Source organism: Populus nigra, chromosome 8, assembly GCF_951802175.1.
Source record: "Populus nigra chromosome 8, ddPopNigr1.1, whole genome shotgun sequence".
Classification (NCBI taxonomy): Eukaryota; Viridiplantae; Streptophyta; class Magnoliopsida; order Malpighiales; family Salicaceae; genus Populus; species Populus nigra.
Window position 1 is genome coordinate 15413122 of NC_084859.1, and position 23582 is coordinate 15436703.

General features: G+C 31.2%; 1 protein-coding gene across 1 annotated transcript; it reads right to left on the minus strand.

Moving 5' to 3' along the window:
• Positions 1-3510: 3510 nt before the first annotated feature.
• On the minus strand, positions 3511-5645 carry LOC133701312 (probable membrane-associated kinase regulator 2). Its single transcript, XM_062125182.1, has 2 exons — positions 4046-5645; positions 3511-3937 (listed from the first exon to the last, which is right to left on the minus strand). Exons 1-2 carry the CDS (start codon positions 5298-5300, stop codon positions 3804-3806), a joined length of 1389 nt encoding a protein of 462 aa, XP_061981166.1. The 5' UTR covers positions 5301-5645; the 3' UTR covers positions 3511-3803.
• Positions 5646-23582: the final 17937 nt, after the last annotated feature.

Here is a 23582-nt window from a genome sequence, read left to right on the forward strand (position 1 = left end):
TATCTTTTTTTGTAAAGTTTCAATTGTTTTTAATTTTATCTTTTAATAAAAAGAAATTAATTTGTTGAGTTTTTTAGATTTCATGCTCGTATTTTTGGATTTTTTTCTTTTAATTATTTGGTGAAATTAATTTTTCTTTTTAATTTAGCCTTTTAATCCAAAATTATCCACCCTCTATTTTTTTCGTTCAAATTTTATCCTCATTCTTTTAGTTGCTATTTTTTCTTTTAAATTCTTTTTTATGATTGATTTTTTTAAAAAAAATAATCTTTTAATATTTGATTTTTTAAAATTTAGGATTCGTGGTTTTTTTAGATTTGATGTTTCCAATCAAATAGTTCATGTCACAAGTTTTATAAGCAGACATAGGTTTCCATATTTCTTTTAGACTTTTTTTTTCGATCTTATTACTCGACGTTGGTTAAAAAAAAAAACAAACCTCATGGTTTTCTTTGTTTTTCTTTTTAAATGGTTATCTTAATCTCATAACATGGTACGTGGGTATTGCGAGTTAACCTAGGTGGTTCACGTTTTTTTTTAGATGTTGTTGTTCAACTTTGTATAATTGCATTAGAACCGTTTTAATGAGCTCTTTTTGGTGATAGAGCAGTGTCCACAGTGGAGGGACATTAAGTCTACAACGAGCTTTTTTTTTTTTCTTCTCTCAAGTTTGATATTAAAAACTTATTTTTTATAGTTAATTATTATTATTTTTTTATTTGCTCTATTTATTAATTATCGATGCCTTTAATTTTGAACCCATGTGTCACTGGACTTTTCGTTAGTTATCCCTTTAATTTTCTTTCAAATTTTATTTGTGATTAAAATTCTCTAATTTCCTTATGACTCCTTATGTATTAACCTAGCACCGAACGGCAATCGGTATTAACTAAAGGTTGGGATGATAACTAGTGTAGATGTGGTGGGATCATTAATTAAGCGACTTTGTCTACCCCTAATAATTCCACAATGAATTTGCTCTGACATGCAACCGCGTAAAAATCAGTAGAACTTATGGCAGTCCACAGATCAAGGCACAAATTATTAGTATTGAAAGGCAAATACAAGATTGCCCATGAACGCGATTTATGAAGTCAAAGTTACGAGGTAAAGAGCTGAAATTGAAGAGCAAAGAAGAGGCATATCAACCACTGAACAAGAGCCAATCCCTTGGTTTAAAGGATTAACAATAGGGATGTTGGGACTTTTTGAGATTAAAAAAAAATGTCTGGGGTGCATGCATTGAGCTAGTTTATTTCTCTATAAAGAAGTATGGAAAACCATCCAGGCTTTTGACAGGGGATTTGTCCCTCGCAGCTCATGATTAGGTTCAATAAGCCTGATTAATTTAACAATATAATAATAAACCAAAAAAAAAAACAAGACTTCCATACCATACTCGGAAGGAGATAAAAAAAATAAAATTGTTTGAAACTAACCATTGTTTCGTCATGGACACTGTCTCATCATCAAAAGCAGCTCACCATTGTAACCCTGATTAAATTTATAATGACAAATGAATTTCATCGAAAAATATCTTTTTACCTTCGAAGAGAGTTAATTTGGTTTTTCCTTTAAAGGGCAAAAACATTATTGTATTGTTAAAATCCTCAGTGCAATGAATCTATACCTATAGTCAATGCCTCCTTTTTTTAAAATCTTGACAGAATAATGAGTGTTATTGGTGTAGATAGTGACTTGGGTTTCCATTGACTTGAGCTCACATGTAGTCGAGGCCTGCAACCAGGGTAAGATAGGATTGGGTTGAGGTCTTTATTAACTCTTTCATTGGCTAAGTTATTCTCCAATAGTAAAACTAGATTAGAAGGAAAATAAAAACAAAAACTTAGACGTATAGGCTTTGCCTAGGTGACCCAACACACATGCAGGCCTTCTTAGCCTATACCCATACTCTTAGACCTTATTTATTCTCTTTTAAAAGAATAAATAACATGTTATTCATTCCTTTTTTTTATATATAAAAACACAAAAATAGATGGCATGTTATTTGCTTTTACCCAGAATTCAGCCACCATTGCACCATTGTAGCGGCCAAAAAATTGAGCCTATTATTTTTTTCCTAGAAAAATCAAAAATTTTCATTTATTTTGACCATAAAGTACATATTAAATACCCTTTGAACCTAAAAATCTACTTAAACAAAAAAAAAAATCAAAAACAGTTCAAAAATACAAAATTATATTGGAAAAGGTTTTGCTCTCCACCCCGATCTATTTTTCTAAGCTAGATAAAGGCTTAAAATAACCACCATCAAACTCTCATTATCAAATGATACCCGTTAACACTAAAAATAATTAGTTTCATTGTTGAAAATAAAAAAACTAACATATTTCTCTCTCTTAGCTATTTTATAACAAGTTTTTCTCAAATCTTTCTAATTAAAAAATAAATTTTAGAATCAAAATGAAAGTTATTGTAAATTTGGTGTGATCTGTATTTTTTCCTTAGTGTTTTACTTTCCAGACCTCTAACTTTTAATATGGTATTACCTCCATAATTCAAGCCAAATTCCATCCATGTAGACGATGCAAAGGTTAAATTGAAAGGGGGAAAAAGTTCAAAAATGAAAAAAAATAAAAACGAAAATAAAATCGAAAACATAGGTAGGTGATTCAGTATTCATATGAACCGTAAACCAACCCCATGTCGTTTAGTTGTGTTGTTAATTGTTTCGGTATAATTAAAACTGTAACCATCTATGGTTCTTATGGATTCGTGAAATTGTTGGGTGAGAAATTTTGAGAGAAACACAGAACACCGTGATTTTCTCTCTCTCCCACCTTTCAAATTCAATGCAGAAGCTGGTTAATGGGCAGTAACCACCAACCAATGCTAAAAAAAGGTAAAAACCCAAAACATGTTCGGAGGAAGAATGGGATTTGCCCCTATGAACAACAACTTTGTTAACAACATTATTCGGCCTTGGATTATGCTAGATAGCCTAGACTCGAAAGAAAAAGGGAGAGCGCACAGAATCTGATTACAAGCCAAAACGACAAAAGGCTTGCCACAAGACAGTATAGCAGAGTAGTAAATGGAGCAGCGGTTTTGTTGGACCCAACAAGGAGACAGATTGATTCTGCAAAATATTAGTTCACACCACACATAAATCGGGGCTGCATCAACATCATCAGTAACCTTCTCTAATTCCAAGATTAGACCATAAAGAGAGTGTTTTTGTGTTAAACTAGGATAAAACGAGGGCAGGAGAGATTGTATATATCTTGGCAAGCGAAAGAAGGATGGCATCTTCACTCTTTTGAGTTTTGAACTTTTGATACCTCAACTCTCTCGCTCTCTCTCTCTTCCTTTAAGAAAAGAAAATCTTTTTACTGTTCAGGTTTCCACTTTCCCCACTTCTCTGACCACTAAAGACACCTCTTATATCCTGACTTGAGGACCCATAAGGGATGAATCCAAAAACACCCATGATTTTAATGACATCTATAGACACAGTACCCTTTCTCTGTTTCTTTTCTAATCAATTCATGGGGAGAAGACAAGCATGCAAGGCCGCTGCTAATTCTGCTATTGATTTCAAGAGATTACTAGTAACCCTTCTACATTCAGAGTAGTAGTAACCAGCAATTGCTAATAAACTAGTCATTAAGCTTAATCACTAGGCAAACGTTCCTCTTAAACAAGGCATATTTACACGGGATAAAATTAAAAACAAATGGGCTGATAACTGGTTTCCTAGTCACACCTGTGCTCGTTTCAGAAATCATCATTTTCTTTACTGAAACCTCAAAAGATCATCGTCAATCTCTGATCCATCGATCTCATTTTCCCGCCCTTTTTGGGTCCACAGAAGAACCTTTCCCATCATGGTCTGATGGCTTCCTCGCCATTATTTCCATTGATTTCTCATGGGATGGATCACTCGCTGACCTTGATAGCACAGAGGAATCGGAATCTGCAGAAAACCCAGCAAAACAAGACCAAAAACAAAATCAGTCAACTGCAGGGCAGAGTATTGGGTAAAAGTAATTAGAATAATTAATCAAATTAATGACTGTATTACCTCGAGATGCATTAAATGATCTCTTGCAATGAAGAATAGCACTCTGGATCCCATCCTGTTGCTGCAACAGCGAATCATCTCTCCTATTTGACAAAACAGGAACCGGCGGAGCCGCCGCCACCGCCGCCGATGAAGCTGATCTGCTTTTCCCTAAATGCTTACACACAACTCTCAACCCAGCAGGCAAATTCCCCTGTTTAGGACCCTTCATACTACTCACCGCCACCGTCGGAGCTTCCGCGCTTTCCTTCTCCTTCCCCCCATTATCAGCCGTTATTGGTTTCTGGGCCACCGTCGATGGTGACGGAGGAGCGGATGTTTTTGGTCCGGAGCCGAAACTTAATTGCCCGGAGAATTTCAGCTTCTCGCCATACCGTTTAGACACACGGATATAAAGAGGCTTAACTTTCTTTAAATACTTCTGCATTACATCCTTTGAAAACTTCAGCTTATCATCTGAAAAAGCAGCACCGGCAGCAGAAGCAGTTGATTCCTCTGCAGAACTCTGCTTCTGCTGTGATGACTTGATGCTTTTGCTATTCTCCCTGGTGAACAAAGACATTATAGGAACTTCCTCGACCTTAAATTTCACGGTTAAAAACTTACTTTGCTTGCCATTTTCCTCATCTTTCTCGCCTTGTTGTTTAGGAGCAGCAGAAGCCAGTGTCGGCACGTTAGCTTCTATCTTTTCATTTGTTGTTGTAGTGTTTGGTTTTCTCTTTAATCCCGACATGAAGACGCGAAATTTTGTAGCAGATTTTAGCAATGACACCGAAAACTGAGAGGATTTGGAGTTCAGCTCAAGCGAAGATGACTCAATCGGCACAAGCCTTCCTTTGAAAAACAAATCATCGGAAGGAGAAAGAGCAAGATTTTGATCCCTCCTGTCATTGCTAGACGCCGAAGAGAGAGTGAAATTGAACTCCCTCTCTTCGTCCATCCCATCATCATCATCATCATCATCAGAAGTGTCAGCAGCATCGTTTTCCTCATCAGAACCAACCCCATTGTTTTCTTTTATCTCATCTTTGCTTTCTGCTCCTTCCTCTTCTTCTTCGTCAGGAACTGCAAACTCCAAGTCAAAAAAAGGCCCATCATCGTCATCATTCTCATCATCAGTTTCCACTCTGTCTGGAGACACAGCCGAGACAATTGTGGTGGCGCGTGAGTTGTAATTACCATCTCCACCGCGCGCTCCACCATTAACAGCAATACCACCACCTCTCCAGTACTTGAGCAAGCTGAAAGCTTCCATTGTTGGGAGAGCCAGAATAGTAAAATGAAAAAATAAAGGGACTACAGGGAAATAAAAGAGGGGGCGAGTCTTGTTTTAAAAGAGGGAGAAAGGGGAGACGAGGGGAAATAATAGAGAGAGAGAGAGAGAGAACAGGGGTTTTTTTTTTTTTTTTGAGTAAATGTACGAGGGGGTAGCTTAGGTGAATGGGAGTTGCAGAATAGTACCTGAAAATGGGGTGGCAGAGTGACAGAGAGGGCCAAGCTTTTTCACCGGTACAGAAAGAGAGAGGGAAAGGGAAAGAGGGGATGGCTTTTATTTTGTCTTGATTTGTTAGGGTGCTGCAGGTTAGTCATGTGAGACCAGTCCGCGAGTCAGGAGCTGGAGAGAGTAGAAGATAGGGTTGTTCAGTGATGTAGAGATGAAGGTACAGTACAGTAGTGTAGAGTATACGCATACTGCATACTCAATCGTCGCGAGCAGTACTGTTAATTGGCTCCAAATCATTCTTTATCAGTTTATTGTAAATTACTTCCGATGAACTGTGACGTGAGATCTCTATGCTGTTGTGTGTACTTTTGGGTGACCATTACCATTTGTTCAACTAAATTCAGTGAAGGCAGCGTGTTTTTTTTTTTTTAATTAATGTAGGTGTTTGATCATTTTATATGTATTTTAATTAATTTTACATATTTTAAAATTAATAACAAATATAATTCTTTAATGATGTGAATATATTTTTTATTATCTTTGTTGGTGACATGCAATTATCCAAGGATAGATAAGTAAGAATTTACGCAATGTGCTTTGGCAGTTTGTGGCATTATAATTCGGTGTAATTTTTAAAAGTACAGTTATTTTTAAAGTGTTTTCTATTTAAAAATGTATTAAAATAATATATATTTTTAATTTTTTAAAATTATTTTTAATATTAATACATCAATATAATTTAAAAGTATTAATTTGAAATAAAAAATAAAAAATGAAATATTTTTAAAAATATTTTTAAAACATAAAAAGAAATAAAAGAATTAATAAATAGAGATGACAATAAAAAATAGCTATAATTAAAAAAAGAAAAGGAAAAAAAAAACATCATGGGAATAGTTCGAAGCGAGGAAGGGTACGTGCAACGGTGAAATTTTCAATGATTTTACTATCATAAAGAAGAGCCAGCGGTTCTATAATTGTGATGGATGCTAGTAAATGAGCTTCAAACTTCTCAGACAATAACGGATAAGAATCGGTCATTTTATCAACCAGAGGCGAAATCATTTCTATATTCATCATGAAGAGATTGACCAGTTTTGGTGATCATTAAGTAAAAATCGGCTGTTTACTGTTGAATAGAAACTGTTCACGTATTTACAAAACATTATGGGTGCACGATGTATTTTTTCGTAATTTATTTTATTTCTCGAACATAATTACCCGACCTAGTGGAATAGCCGAGTTGTATGTATTGACTAAAATCTTTAAATGTAGAGTAATAAAAAATCTTTTTTAAAATTATATCTACTTTTTTTATATATCATAAAATAGCTAAAACCATGATAGATAACTCGTAAACTCGGGCTTCTTAATTGATAACTTACTTATTTAATTATTTAAGTTTTTAGATTGAATTTTTATAAAACAATATAAAATTATAATTGAAATTTTGTTTAACGGCCTGGGTTTAAAAAGTTTTATAACCAGATCCTAATGAGTTCAAAAGGTTTTTTTATGGAACCTAGATTTTTTAGATTAAAATCGTTCTTTTACAATACCCACATGAAAAAACAAGGAAAACAAAATGTTAATTTAACTATCAATACTCTGATAATAGTTAAAGACAAGCTAATATAAAAAAACAACAAACATATTAATTATATCAGAACTCGTTAAATTATTAGTTAGTTCTTTTACAAGTAATGTTTGTTATTGTCTTACGTTGTTTTTTACTTTCTTGGATGAAATGATGGATAAAGTATTTACTCTTCTTTTGGACAAAAAAATCAATGATGTTGTAGAAATTGTTCGTGGCTCGCTCTTTTTCACACCTACATAGTTAATTTATATTCATAATAGTTAAAACAAACTCTTTAAAATAAAACAATTCTAAATAATGTGCAACGCTAATGCTACTAGTTAATATCTACTAAAACCCTGAATTAAACTTTTATTCATGACACATGTTTTGTTGACTTATGCTATGTAAATCAGATCTTATTCAAACAAGGGACTGTAATTGCTGTTCAGTGCATGCAAGTAATTATAATTTTGTGTTCTTGATCGTAGCTGAAGCAGAGGTGATTATTGTTTATTCGGTTTAGTTTTTATTTAGAAAAAGTTATTAAATTAATTTAAAAAAAGAACAAAAATCAAAACCGGTTTAAACTGACCGGTTTCGGTTCGGTTCGGTTTTTTACGACAAAAACCTGTTCAGATCGGTTTGCCTTGATTTTTTTGTTTGGCTTGGTTTTTTTGGTTGGGCTCGGGTTTGGCTCAGTTTGGCTCCGGTTTTTCCAGTTTGGTTCTGTTTTTTCAGGTTTGGGTTCGGTTTGGTTTTTTTGTTTCAGACTTATAAAACTGAAACCGAACCGATCAGTTTTTTCAAAATTTTAATCGGTTTTTATCACGGTTTGATTTTTTTGATTTTTTTCCCAGTTTAATCAATTTTTCAGTTTTTTTAATCACCTCTACACTGTAGTATTTAATTCGGTAACGAACACAAGAAAAGGCTTAATTTATTGGGCAACAGTGCTCAATTATTTTTATTAAAAGAACGGGTTCAATTATTTTTATTATAAGAATTTTTTTTTAATGTTGATCTAATATTCATATTTGATTGAGTTAACTAAGTTATTAAAAGCACAATTAATTTAATTGAATTTCATCCTATCAATTTCTTATCTAATTTGCTTTATAGAATTTTTTTTTTATTATTTACGTGGGGTATCCGGGCCAGCTTGTGCGCACCACGACCATTCCCCACGGCCCAGTGGATATCCTGCAAGTCCAGGAGCAGGTAAGGCACCGCGGGGGTGACAGGTGTGCACATAGAGGGTCGAACCCGGGACGGGGACGGAACAAGTTACACGATTGACCACAGCAACTAGACCCTCAAGGCTTTATAGAAATTTTAATTCTACTCGTAGTATCCAATTAACTTTATTTAAATTGTAGTTTCTAAAACATCCAGGAGAATTAATACATGTGCATGAAAAGAAACTGTGCTAAAGGATGCTATAATATTTGTTGGTGTTACATTCATATCAGTTTTATATATTTTTTATTCATCGTACAATAAAACTAACCTAAACTCTAAAACGAAAACGGATTTTTTATTATTATTATTATTAAAACAACTACTTGCATATATTATAAGAATTCTATTCGTTCTATTTCTTTTATTTTTGAAGAAAAGAACGGAACTTTCTTTTAACAAAAGGTACGAAAAAAATATTAACTCAATTTCTAAAGATTTTGTAAACTATCAGTGTAAATCCTCTAATGATTATTATTTTTAAAAGTTTCGTGCGTATATTTTAAAACTATTAGATAAATACTGAATATGCACTTAATGTTTTGCTTCAGTTTAGTTAAACTTTATTTTATATATATGTTTTAAAGCTCAAATAAACGAGTTTAATTATAAATGATCAAACGTGATGTAAAGTCATTAGATTTAAGAGCTCTAACCAGGATCAGTCGAAGAGTATGAAAAATAGAAAAGAAAAAGGGGGTTATGAGCTGCGCCTTTTTGTCACCAAATCTAATGACTTGCTTGTGTCGCGTGACATCCATATATATATAATATTAATTTTATGTTACCAATAGCCGATAGGTAACAGATATGTTGAATAGTGTGATAATAATGACTGTTTAAATTGTTTTTTATTTAAAAATAAATTAAAATAATATTTTTTTATCTTTTTAAAATTATTTTTAACAACACGTTAAAATAATTTTAAATAAAATAATTTAAATATTTAAAAGACATGGTTCCAACCGCAATTTCGGTCACCGCATGAAAGAAGACCCGACATACTTACCAATTAATTCACTGGCCGGACAGATATGATGATACTGCTTGCAAGTTTCGGATCAAGGCACTGAGCTTGAAGTCTTGAAAAGTTAAACCGTCCTCAGCAAAAAAAAAAAAACAATTCTTTTTTGCCTGATCTCCGGATCCTCCCTGTAATTGAACTAGAGTTGGGTGTCAGTAGAGATAAGCACAGGTAAAAATGGTTGTTCTTTAAAGTTTAGAGCAGTGAGAGACTCCCGTTACATAATTCAGATCCAGTGGAAATACCAAGGAATTGGGAAGAAAAGTGAGAGGTTAAAAAAGTGCCCAGTGAAAAAGAAACATAAAGGAAAGCAAGTTTGTGAGAACACTCAACCTTCTCTGCCTCTTAGCGAGGGACCGTGGTCTAGGACTGGCTACGTTAACCCAGACTAACAGCAACATTTAATGCTACGACAAGGACTAGCCAGCTACGGCTACGTTAACCTCACGTGGCACTCATGCAAGCAGGGGATGCACCTTACTGGGCTTCTTTTTCGGAGCAAGTTTCAACATTTTCATTCCCATTAAAAAAAAAAAAGGTTTAACCACACTCCAAGATATTATCCAAGTTCTCAATACAAAGATAAGAAATAAATATTTAAACACTCTTGGAGTTTTGACATGGCATGTTGAAATTTACTTGTCATATTCTTATTTTATATTTAAATTCAAGAAAAATTACTCGCCGGAACATGCCGTGTACACACCAAATATTTAACTTTTATGAAAACACAACAATGCCCTTGAACTAACATAATATCACAGAGAAAAAACCCCAGTAAAAAAACCACACAGGACATGCATTGATAGAGGAGCTGGCCGGTTTAGTAAATTTGTATAGCGTAAAAAAGAGAGGAAAAGAAGCATTGACCTCTACTATTTCGCGCAAATTCCAACGTGAGTTGATGTAGTGATGCGTGGGTCCATACGGACCATGATCCATCCTCTTGACTGTTACTGATATTATAAATCAACAGATAAAGAATCAGTATCTGATGGGCAGTGAGAAAAAGGCCTTTTTCTTCAAATAGTGGGATGAGTTTGATAGCAACCGTCCGATATCTTAACAACCCCCTACCTGTTCATAGATACGATACGGGGAACTGTTTTCATGGACCCCCCAGAACTGACGAACAACCTTCCAAATCCTTCAATGGGTTGAGTTAGGACTCGAGTTTTAAGACTCGTTTATAAATAAAACTGTTTTGTTCACAGATACATTACAATTACAGTTATAATTATAATTATTATATATATAAAAAATCTCTTACCAAAAACAATGCATGAGAGTCGCTCATCACCAAAAATCTTTTTTTTACTGTTCACGGAGCACTTTTTAAAATTTAATCTCCCATAGTTTTTTATCTTTCATTTTTATCCAAGTTAGTTAATGCTTTTATGTTTTTGTTAAAAATTTTATTTTGCCTGCATTTTGATTTTTAAATTTAAAAAATAAGAGATAAAATCATCAAAATAGATATAGATTCAATTGATTATATTTTAGAGATAAAAGAAGTTATTCTTAATGTTAAAAAATATTTTCAACATTAAAAAAGTATTAAAGTGTTGCTGATGTGTTTTCTAATAATATTTTTTAATTATAAACTCAAAATATGATGCGTGTTGAAAAATATCATTTCTAAATATCAATATGGTGATATATCGGATAATTTTTTAAAAACAATATTGAGATGACGATACATTAGATCGATCGAGATTTACCTGTTAATTTTATGAGTCGTGTCATGGGATTATGACCAGTATAAAAAAAAATCAAAATAAATTATTTTCGAGTGGGTAAGATGATCTAACCAATCCTTTTAGTGTTTTGTTAATTATAAGAAAAAATTATTAATAATTTTTCTTTTCAATGAATTGGATAAAGAGATAGTATTACAAAATCTCGATGTTTAACAATACATGGATATTTAGGAAATGATCAGGATTTTCTGAAATCTCGGTGTTTAACAATATGAAACCCAAATGTACTTAACATAATGAATTATTTATATAACTAGAGAAGAGAAGGATTTTGGATTGGATAAGTCTTGATCACCAAAATCCCAGGTCATTTATAGACGCTCATTGTATGCCTTTTATAGAAAGGGAGAGGGAGAGGGAGAGGGAGAGGCTCTTCGGCTCCGTTTGTCTAAGCGGTAGTGTTTGCGTTTTTTAAAAATGCACTGATGCATATATTTGGTTACGGCATGTTACAAAAATTTAAAACGCGGGTCCCACCAGTAAAATGAGGCAGGACCGTGATTTTGGAGAAGCAGTAAAATACTGTTTTTTTGCAAGTTTAACCACGGGTTCAGCTTTTCTGATATAACAGAGATGAGAAATTACCAGCTTATCCTCGTCCTAGCTGGCCCCCCCTCCAATCCCTCGACTGAACCTTATAAGGCCGTGACGATTTTCTGCGAGTCTCTTGTCAAAATGAAAAGCTAGCAAAACAGCAGTTGGTGTGCAGTCCACTAACAACGCCTCATTTTGTCCCTTGTAGTGAAACGTAGATGTAGAAAGTGATGTTTATTGCAGGGACCAATCTTTAGACAAACGGATCTTTGTATTTTTTTTGATAAATCAACTGTTTTTACTCTCGAAAGTTTAAATTGCAATTGTTTCATTCATTTCTCTTTATCAACATAAACGGAAGAAGAAGAGCAAACTGTCTGTAATTATTAATATTATGAATGAAGTTCTTTTAGGTAATTGTACCATAATATCAAATTCAACCATAATTTTTAACCAAATACAATAAACTACTTTTTATTCAACCTCAATTTCAACCACAGTTTTAACCAAACATATATTTTTCCAAACCAACCACAATTAAAAACACTTTTTATAAAACTACTTTTTTCAAATCATAACCACAACAACCACCGCAATACCAAAAACACACTTCATCTCAAGCTTTCAAACTTTACTGCAAGGGAAATGCTCTTTCACAAAGCAAGTCAAAGACCCTTTATGACGGTAGGTTGCCAGGGTGCGAGCTTCGGAGCAGAATTCTGCAAACACCATTTAAGCCTCTGTTAATTTTTTATTTAATTGCATTCCAAACGCGGTTTGACAATTTGTTTCAAGAAAATCTTGTTTAAAATTAATTTTTTTTATATTTTTTATATTATTTATTAAAAATAATTTTTAAAAAAATAAAAAAATATTATTTTAATATATTAAAAAAAAAACACTTTAAAGATCATTAAACAGCTTACCTTTCTTTTCCTTTACATGTATCATGTGCGCCCCGATATTTATTTAGTTATGTTTTAAAGAGTTTATATTTGCACAAAAATCAATCCAACGTACGGTTCATATCGGGAACGGCATCTAAAATCACGTTATTAGATTAAAAGAGAGAGCATGTTTTAACCATTAAATTAGGATTTTAAAGTTATATGTATAAAAAAAGATGACATTTTTCAACATAATCAACGATTAAAATACGCGTTTTTACATAAGAATGTGCTTATATTAGCTATTCCTATTCATGTTTATTAGATCTTAGATTAAGATGGCTTGGAGGTGGATATATAGACCTCGGCCTAGAGGGAAAGGCTTTTTCGCAGCTCCCTCGATTTATGAATCTTCAATCGGCACGAAAGTAATTTTTTTTTATTAATATATGTATTTCTATCAACTTGTATCTATTTCAATTAATTTTTTAAATTATAAAATTAATAATTATATAAAATTTTAATTATCCTGAAATTTATAAAACCTAATTAATAATTTTTAAATAATAAATCTAAATCTTAAATAATTAAATTATATTTTTTAAAATTAACAACTATATATTTTCATCCCAGGCTCAATATGTAATCGGATGAAAGTGATATATGATAAAAATATCAAGAACACTGAATCTATCCGGATGATCGATCACTTGTCTACTTTTCCACTGAACTGATTGAGGGCCATTTTTTTGCTTGAAACTAAATTATGAGGTGTCACGTCCATGGGTGGAGGAAGGAGTTTTAGTTTGGGAGGGTAAAATTTAAAATTTTCTGCCGTTAAAATTAAAAAACTAATTTATTAAAGGAGAAGGGCTGGAAAAAAAAAACTTTTTCCTTGAAGGGGCTCTCGCCCCTGCCAGCCCCCCTTTGATCCTGCCCTTGGTCACACCTCAAAACAATAATTTAAATGATAATCATATCTCATAAATTATTGTAAGAACTAAACCAACTAGGATCGGTTTCACTGTTTATATAAACAGTGAACCTCATCTTCATTTCCTCTCATGCTTCACTTGTTTAAGTTAATTGGGTGGCATCTCCCTGTCGATTTGCTTCTTTTTTTTAAATAATATTTTGATAAAATAAAAATCTTATAATTATAATAATTTTATAATTTTTTATGTAAAACCTTTTTATTTCATGTACTTTATTTTTATTCTAGATTCATTAGTCAAATATTAGATTTATTAATTAAATATTAAAGATAAAAATGTTTTTATTAATAATAAATATATTTTATATAAATAAAATCAGTGACTACATAGTATATTATTAATAATACTTGATACTTCCCTAATAATCATGAGTTCGAGTTTTCTCATGATGATTTGAGATTTATATGATCATTAATTTTAGAATTAGTCGAGATACATGCAAGTTAACCCAACCATCCATTTCAATAAAAAAAAATAAGAATGACTCTGGAGTAGAACTACTAGAACTTTTTCACTACCTAATACATCGTGTTTGAAGCCTGCACCGGAGTAGAGAAAGGTAAATTAACTGTCATCGGTGAATTGATTAGGATATACATAATCTCCATCATAAGATATGTATTTGCCAGTAGGTTTTCCAGCTACTCTATAACAACTTTTATTCGTTAGATATAACTATATATTAGATATACATAATCTCCATCATAAGAATGCAATCCTAAGTTATTGATTGTCGGAATTCTATTTGATCGGTGGTTTTGATTCTTGATGTCTGAAGTCAGCAGCTGGACTTGAAAGTTTAGATTTTTTTTGGCTACATATGCAACGAATTAGAGATTACATTTGGAGTAGAATTGTTATCGGCTTAATTAAGGTTCTGCACTTTCGGAGCAGTAAGAGCTTGGGGAGTTGGAGAATCTTTTACTGTAGATGGCGGTGCTGGGGAATCATCTGAATTGAGGTTTATCGTACCTCAATCCATTGATAACAAATGGGAGTTTTATATAGTTAAGCCACGTGGCTGGATTGTTACAGGGTAGGTTGAATGTGGTGATGAGAACTACAAATATAATAAAGTTGCTTGCAGTGCTAAACATATTAATACAATGATAGAAAAACCAAGCTATTTGGCACGATCACGAGACAAATTTTCCATGTAAGAAAAGTTAAATTACAAATTACTTTCTTTAATATAAAAAAATTCATTTGTCGTGGATATTTAGAGGCATCTAGGATAAAATCCGCCCCACGTTCAAGGTTTCGAGTAATGTAAATTGTACAATTCTTTTAGGAAGAACTATCTTAACGTTATGCTGCAGGTGGAATAAAAAAAAATAGATTATAGAAAATTATTTGGTGTAATTATTAAATCTAATTTAATAAATTAATCTTGAAACATTTCATTTTGATTTTTTATCTAATTAATATGAAAGTTATCCAAACATGATTTATTTAACTTGACCGGTCGAAAGACAAATCGATTAACTTGTAAAAAAAACCAAGGATAGAATCAAGGAAAAAATAAAAAAATTAACAAAAAAAAAAACCTTCCGACCTAGCTCTTTACTTAACCTAAGTTTGAAATTAAACTATGTAAGAGCTATTCTAACGTGATTTAGTCGACTTAATCGATCTAAAAACAATTCAAACAATTGTTAAAAAAATTAAAGATGAAATGAAAAAATTAAATAAAAAAAAGTTGTTTCGTGAAATTTCCCAAAAAATAATATTATTTCTTTAGTAGAGAAGGTAATATTATTTTTCTCTTCGAGCGTGCTAACTGTTAATTTTTAAAGTGTTTTTTCACTTATAAATAGATTAAAATAATATTATTTTATTTTTTAAAATTTATTTTTGATATAAATAAATCAAAATAATCTAAAAATAAAAAAAATTATTTTCATACAAAAAATTTAATTTTTTTCAACAATATTTTTAAAAAACTAAAATAAACAAATTCTAATTATATATAAACACTTCCATGAGAATCATGATGGTAATCACAACGTCGACATTTTTCTGTGCCGCAATTACATTTCTTTTTGACGATAAAGGTCGTGCCATTATTGTCTTCTTCCCTCTTTTTTTTCTCACTTTAGTTTTTCTTTGACACCTCTCAACTTTGGTCTTTCAGTCTTGGGACCCGAGGACAATTTCGGCTCCATAATTGTTTCCTTGTACTTCTCCCTAGGTGCGTGCTTTCCTGCCTCCTTTATGGCACTACGTTGCCCATTTTGGGATTAAAAAAACATGGAAAAGGAAATGGCAAATGATCTCAATACAAGTTGCGTATGAGATTTTAACAATACCAACAAAATGATGCATTCTCAATCAACACCAACGAGCTAAAAAGATTGCTCATGTTTTCTCTCCATAACAACAAAACCTAACACTAGAAAGCAAGAGAGCAAGAAGACAATAGATAGATAGAGCATGAAATTTTCTATCTCAAATTGATCTTGACGTTTAAGAATTAAAGACAAAACCCTAGTCCAAATCCGATCTAAGCCGACTGTGTGCATGTGATTTCTACACAAAATCCACATTATTCAGGCCATCTCTTCTATGTAAACTTTTGTGCCTTTCTGGCTTATTTCTTTTACCTTTATTATAAAATAATATAAATTATATCTTGAGAACCTCATCTAATACTTTAAATTATTGAGTTGAGATGGTTCTTTAACATGATATCAGAGTTTTGATGACCAAGCGATCACGAATTCGAATCTCATCATTCCTATTTATTTAATAAAAAAAAATTAAGCACAAGGTAATGTAAATTTATACAAGTTTCAAGTTTAAAAAGTTTTAATAGTGTGTTAGAGAATAATATAAATCATATTCTGAAAACCTCACCTAATAACTTAAGTTATTAAGTTGAGATGATTCTTTCACACTTTTCAAGATACCACTGTATAAACTGATAAAAAAAAATGATCTTTCAATGCGAGAAATCATTTTTTTTATTGTTTTATAATTTATTTAAGACATTAATATTTATTTTATAAAATAGATTCTATTTTATACTTGACATAAATATACTCATTAAAAATATCATAACCAATTTTTCCAAGACCTTTATATATCTCAAACCGTGTATATATATATATATATATATATATATATATATATATATATATATATATATTGCAGTGGTTTGATCTTTTATTGAGATGTTATTTTTCGCATGCTAAAATCAAATCCAAAAAGTTCTCCATAAAGGATATTGGGTCTTTTAAACGAGCTTGAGATTGTCCCAATTCTATCTCAGCGACGGGCACAAAATGTAGAAATAGATTGTGCCTTTTTTAGAAATACGAAAAGAACTATTTATTTTTAAAAATATATTAAAATAATATTTTTTAATTTTTAAAATTTATTTTTAACATCATCAGTACATAAAATATTAAAAAAACACAAGATATTAATTTAAAATTAAAAAATTATTTTTTAAAAAATATAATATTAAATCACAATTACAAACACCTCCTCAAAAAAAGCATGGAACGGTGTGTATGTCTTATAAAAAAAAAAAAACCATTTGCTAGTTCTAGACAGCTTGATAAGAAAAAGAAAAGAAAAGAAAACTAGTTTTAGTTATAGACAGTTCAAAATTTATCAAAAGCTTTGCAAATTGATTAAAAATATTGGAGATGAATGGTTCGTCATCCACTGAGAAAACTTTTATTAGTGAAATTAGCACGTCAATAACCTAAAAAGAAAACCCATGGCCACGGCCTAGACTTCTAATGGAAAAAAAAGTGCCAAACAAATAGAAAATCTAGTCTATTGGTCAATCTTTGTTTTAACAAGCTTGAACCACTGCCTTGTTGGATTCTCCTCTTGCTTGTAGAATCATCTCCACCGCAGATGCACTTCTTGGCTACGATATTTTCAGCAAACGAAGGCTCCAAGTGTAAGCACAGATATTTTCCCTTGTGATCTTTGGCAGCTCAGTGAAGATTACTGGTAGGAATTGGTTCCCAAGTGCTCTCTGCTCGAGAGCAGTCTGGGGCCAGGAGTGGTGGCAGACAACCAGCAATGTCTTGGGAGGCACAGCCCAGTTTCCTTCAGCTTGAGTGGACCTTCATTTCCATCGTGAAGCCACCGAGACAGGGCCTTGCAAATGCCTGGACGAATCTGCTCTCCCTTCCCTTCAGCTACACAAGGACCACTTTGTGCCTTTGATTTTGGGTCGGCATGACAGAGGTTTTTTTTCTTTTAATTAAGAACATGAGGCACACCTCTAGTAAACAGAAAAATAGATAAATAAATAAAGTTAATAATAACTAGGGTTTCAGCAAATAAGATAGTTTCTGCGAGCGAAGTGCTTGCTTAAGAAGGCCCAGCCTCTTTTCGACTTGTCGATTTTTAAATTGATATTCAAGACTCCAAAATATTCCTCCATGTTGATTGGATTTTGTCTAAAACAATAACTTCCTTGAAAAGCCCACAAGGCCCAATCCAAGTCTTTATCATCAGCCCAAGTAGAAAACCAACTCAAGAATCTATCAGCAGCAGCAAGAATTAGATTTGAAGGAATGATTCCTGAAGTACGTCAAAGTCTTGCAAGAATTTAATCCTGAAGAAGCAACTATGAGACTATGAGTACATGAGGATTGGCATTGAGCGCCTGTGCTGCTGCTTTCATGATGTAATAATCAAAAAACAGAGTTGCATCGTGATTATTGCCGCGTGGCTCATTGTGCAGTTAACAAAACCTAAAGGGTGTTCAAGATTAGTACAAGAAGACTCAATTTGTATTGTGGATTAGAACAATGCATTTATAATTTTATCTTACTAAAAAAATCTCATTAGCTATGGTCATAGAGGTAATTTTGTTTTTATATAGAGTTTATCGGTTATTATTAAATTGATAGGAAATAATTCATTTTTTTTTATATTTATAGAACACAATGGAATTTAAAACTAGTGTTCAAGAGTTTTTCGGTATTTTTATAATTCCAAAGCATAGTAGAATGATTCATCTAACCTTCAAAGCAAAAACAAATTAAAACTAGAATTTAAGGGCTTTTTCATATTTTATTGTTTTCTTGTTTTTTTTATTATTATTACAATGGCTTAGGAAATATATGGTATTTAAATAAATATATATGTATAAAAGAAAAGTTAGTGTGTGTAACGTGTGAGAGCCACTCGTGCAATGCCTCCTAACAACTAAAAACTTCATTTTATCATATTGTTGGAAGCACCATGTTATCCTTTTCTTGTTGGGGTGGTTCATGATGCCTTTAGTGATATGGTTCGATTTCGACCATGTTTTTTTTTCTTTTTTCATTTTATTTCTTTGAAACTCATGTTAGTCATATATAATTTCAGAGTTACCTTTTTATTTATTGTAATATTAATTTGTATCCTTATTTTTTTAGTTTTTAATATTTGTTTTTGGTCTTTTTATAAAATTTTAATTTATTTTTTATTGATAAATTTATTCTTCAAGGTCCAATCCTCCTGCTCCTCTTTGTTCAATTTGAATTGGGTAACCATTTTGTTTTGTCTGAGCTTAATCAAGGTTAGTTCATTTCGAAACATAGCTGGAACTGAATAAAACAAAGTAAAAGTCTAAGATTGAATTCATAAATAGGTGATGTTTGTTGTATTTGGTATCCTCCTGGCTCCTGGGCATGAAATAGTTGTTTTCTGCTTTTTTTTCTCTCCCCGTACGATATCCATTGCTTGTTTCTTTATAAGAATTATAATAACAGTTATTTTTTAAGGTATATTTTACTTGAAAATATGTTAAAATAATATTTTTTTATTTTTAAAAATTTATTTTTTACATTAACACATTAGAACGATCCAAAAATACTAAAATAAAATTAATTTAAAGCAAAAAAATAAATATATTTTGACAAAAAAACAGATTAAAACTCAATACCAAATATCTAAAACGCAGAGAAAAGATATTTTTCTGAACAAACTGGACTTGAATAACTGCATGGCTTCTTTTTGCATGAATGAAGGGCAGCTGAATGGTAGATGAGGGAATATAGTTCGTTAAACGCAATTGCTTTTTTGACGAATGCGTCGGCTGCCTAGAAGCTGGGTGGAGGGTCATGCCACGCTGCCTGATTTTTTTAAATAGCTAATCCATCCACACAGTTTTGATTCTTCTTACATCCTCGTGCTACTGTCCGTCCTTCATCATTTTATTGCCTTCGAATCTATATTGTTAGACCTCTTAACAAAACTGGTCTTAACGTGGACTGCATGTTTCTTGTCCCTGTTTTTCTGCTCGTTGCAGTTACTTCACATTTACATTAAAAATTAAAATTAAATTAAAAACTAAATTCCCTGGCGAAAACACTGTAATGCTGTCTTTTTTCTTACTTTTCACTGTTCATGAGGCGCCTCTTTTAAAATTTTCATCCTCCAAGTTTTTAGTTTTTTACCACTGATACCTGCTTGTTGAGTTTTTATATTTTGATCCCAAACTCCATTTTATTTTCGTTATATTCTTCAAATCTGAAAGAGGATAGAAAAAAATATCTGGAAAACAAAGAATTCACAAAGTAGATGGTTGAACACATTCAACAATTAAAAAATTTATTGCTGGTGTTAATGAATTTCAACGAGAGAAATTTTATTCATATGCTTTTTTTTGTTTGATTTTGTGTTTTTAAATTGATTTAAGAATGTTTTGAGTTGATAAATTAATTTATTGATATTATAAGAGTGTTTATTATATGAAAATTAATTTGTTTGGTCCAAAAAACCTAAACCTGATTTTTCAGTTAACTCTCCAGTAGTCGGGATCTAGGCATATAAACATTGTGTCATGTAATTTATTTTTTAAATAAAAAATAAATAAAAGAGGAACATATAATCCATCATCTACTTTATTTTCTACAAATAAAATAAAAATGACATTCATCTTAAAGAAAAAAAAACAATAAGAAGAAGGTTAGGTTGTTGGCACCAACCTTTTTTCTCTGTCGGGCAAAGTGCGTAGGCCAATTTTTTTAGCCAGTCGCCTCACTCTTTTTTATTTTGATTAAAATGTACTATAAAATAATCTTAACATGATATTTCTTTTTGAAACGCAAAAATAAATATATACGGATCATGGCCTTGCTTTTCAATTTTCTGGCCTCTTGACCCTGTAGATAACGTGGACTGCATGTTTCTCGTCCCTGTTTTTTTCTGCTCGTTGCAGTTACTTTACAATTACAATTACAATTACATTAAAAATTAAAATTAAATTAAAAACTAAATTCCCTGGCGAAAACACTTGTTTTTTTTGGAGCAGCTCGTATTGCACTGTTCAAACTTGATACTTAAACAAAAATGCTGCCTTTTTTTTCTCACTTTTCACTGTTCATGAGGCGCATCTTTTAAAATTTTCATCCTCAAAGTTTTTAGGTTTTTACTTTTGATACCTGCTTCTTGAGTTTTTTATATTTTGGTCCGAAACCCCATTTTATTCACATTATATTCCCTGAATTTAAAAGAACAGAAAAAAAAAAATGAAAAACAGAGGAGAACAGACATAGTAGATGGTTGACCACACTTCAGCAGTAAAAAAAATTGATATTAGTGTACAAAAGAAATTTTATTCATGTGCTTTTACCCCTTGTTGTCCTTGAAAAAGCATATGGAGTTGGGAAATATATTTTTTTGTTTGATTTTGTATTTTAAAATTGATTTAAAAATGTTTTGAGTTGATAAATTAATTTAATAGCATTATAATAGTATTTACTAGGTGAAAATAAATTTAAAATTAATTTATTAGGTCCAAAAAATCTAAGCCTGATTTTTCAGTCACCTCTCTTATAATTGGGATCTAGGCAAATAGACATCGTGTTGTGTGCTGTAGCATTTTTAAAAAATTAAAAGAGTGACAGACAATACATTATTTATTTTATTTAAAAAAATAAAAAATAAAAGTAATATTCACCTCGAGAAAAAAAAAACAACAATAAAAAAGTTAGGTTATTGCAACAACTTTTTTTTGATCTGGCGAAGTGCATAGACTAATCTTTGTAGAGCCTGTTTGGCTTTGTGGTTGAACCTGTGTTTGACTAAATTTTAATTTTTTTTGGCTAAAATTGAGTGCGGTTTGTACTTTTTGGATCGTTTTGATGTGCTGATGTCAAAAATAATTTTTAAAAAATAAAAAAACATCATTGACATGTATTTCAGCACGAAAAGTTATTTGAAAAGCAACCACTACCACACTGCCAAACACGCTCTTAACTAGTCGCATCACCTTTTTTTGTTTTTTAATTTTAATTAAAATGTACTATAAAAATATCTTAACACGGTATTTATATTACTATTTCTTTTTGTCATTATTTTTAAATAATATTATATGTTTTATGGGAACGATAATAATTTTTTCTTGAATTATTATATACTTAATATACAAAAATAAAAAATAATAATTTTCACATTAATATTCAATAAGAATAAAATTTATGTTCTTTTAATTTCTTGATGTATTTTTTACATGATTTTATCATATTCATTATCTTTTCCTTCAATCAAATATAAAATATTAAGATATTATTTTAATGTATTTTCTAAACTTGCTTATAAGATTATGATAGGTTTTTATATAAAAACAATACCTCCAATATAAGAATTGTTTTCGTTGAAACAATAAAGTGATGTATTAATAATAAAATAGAATTTCAATTGAAGAAAATACATTTTTCTCTTATAATTTTATTCATTATCTTTTTTGTAAATGTTTGTTTTTATAATTATTTAATTAAATAAAAAATTAATTTAGAAAATAAAGTTATGGTTGATGAGTTGATCCAATTTAATACAGGTCAATTTAAAACATTCATTGTTCCAGTAGTTCTTTTAAATCAAATTAGGTTTCGGCCGACAAAGTCAATAGTGTATTTATGAGGTCGATTGGGCTATACCGTGCCAACCCCTGCCCAATATACTTTACACCAAACTCAGTTTAGAAGTTGAATTGATAAGTCTCCATGTGGATCCAACAAGCACGTAATAATGCGCGGACAATATGATAGTTAACATAAAAAAAAAAAAGAAGAGGGTTTTATCCTGTCCCTCATCACATATCACCATTCACTGAAATATTGTTTTTTTTTCCTCCCTTCTTTTTTTTTTTTAATTTATATATATATTTTTAATTTTAATTTCATCATTCAACAACAATAAATTTATAAATAATTAAGTTTTATAATTTTTTTTCAATTTACTTCCTATAACATCATCCTAAATTCATAATTAGAACTGCGAGTTTAATATGTTAACTCAATTAACTCGAGCTTTTTTTTCTTATTTTTTAATTAATATTTTTTTATTTTATCATTTGATATTAATTTGAATTTTATAATTTATTTTTGTTTGTTTTTTTTGTAAATTTATCCTCATTTTATGATTTTAGTTATCGATTTGGTATATTAATCTAGCTAACTTGAGTTGTATTTTATATTTTTTTAATTTATTTTTTTGAATATTAGATTGGTTAAGAATTAAATGTAATAATTTATTATTTCTAGATCTTTGATAAAATTTTCAGGTTGCTTCTAGATCTATGAAGATCATTGAATCATTTCAAATTAATATCTATATGATTTAAATTTTTTAAGTTATTTTTTTAATCTTACAACGTGCTAGTAATCTAGTTATTACTAATCCTCCTATGAGTGACCAATCCTTAAATGCTGCCGTCAACTGTTCTATTTGTTTGCTTAACAGCTAAGGTTTTGCATTCTCGGAAAAGACAAGTTTATATTGAAAGACGAATTAAAAGTGTTTGGTAAATTTATTATATAACCATCCATTTCTAGTTCTGGTTCAAGTTGCAAATAATTTTACTTGGTCACTGTATTAAGAAATTAAATTGATAATAGAAATCAGACGGTGCTTTTTGACTCCACGTGTCAACAAACAAGGAGTCCGGTTATGTCACCCGGTACACTCCAGCAACCCCCATGACTCTCCTTGCCGTACTCTGATTTTCAAAACAACCAAACATCCAGTTGTCCACACGTGTACAAAACTTAACGTTTCCTTACCGTCAAATTTAACACCCGTTTAGTCCTCGGACCTATAAAAAACGTCCTCATCC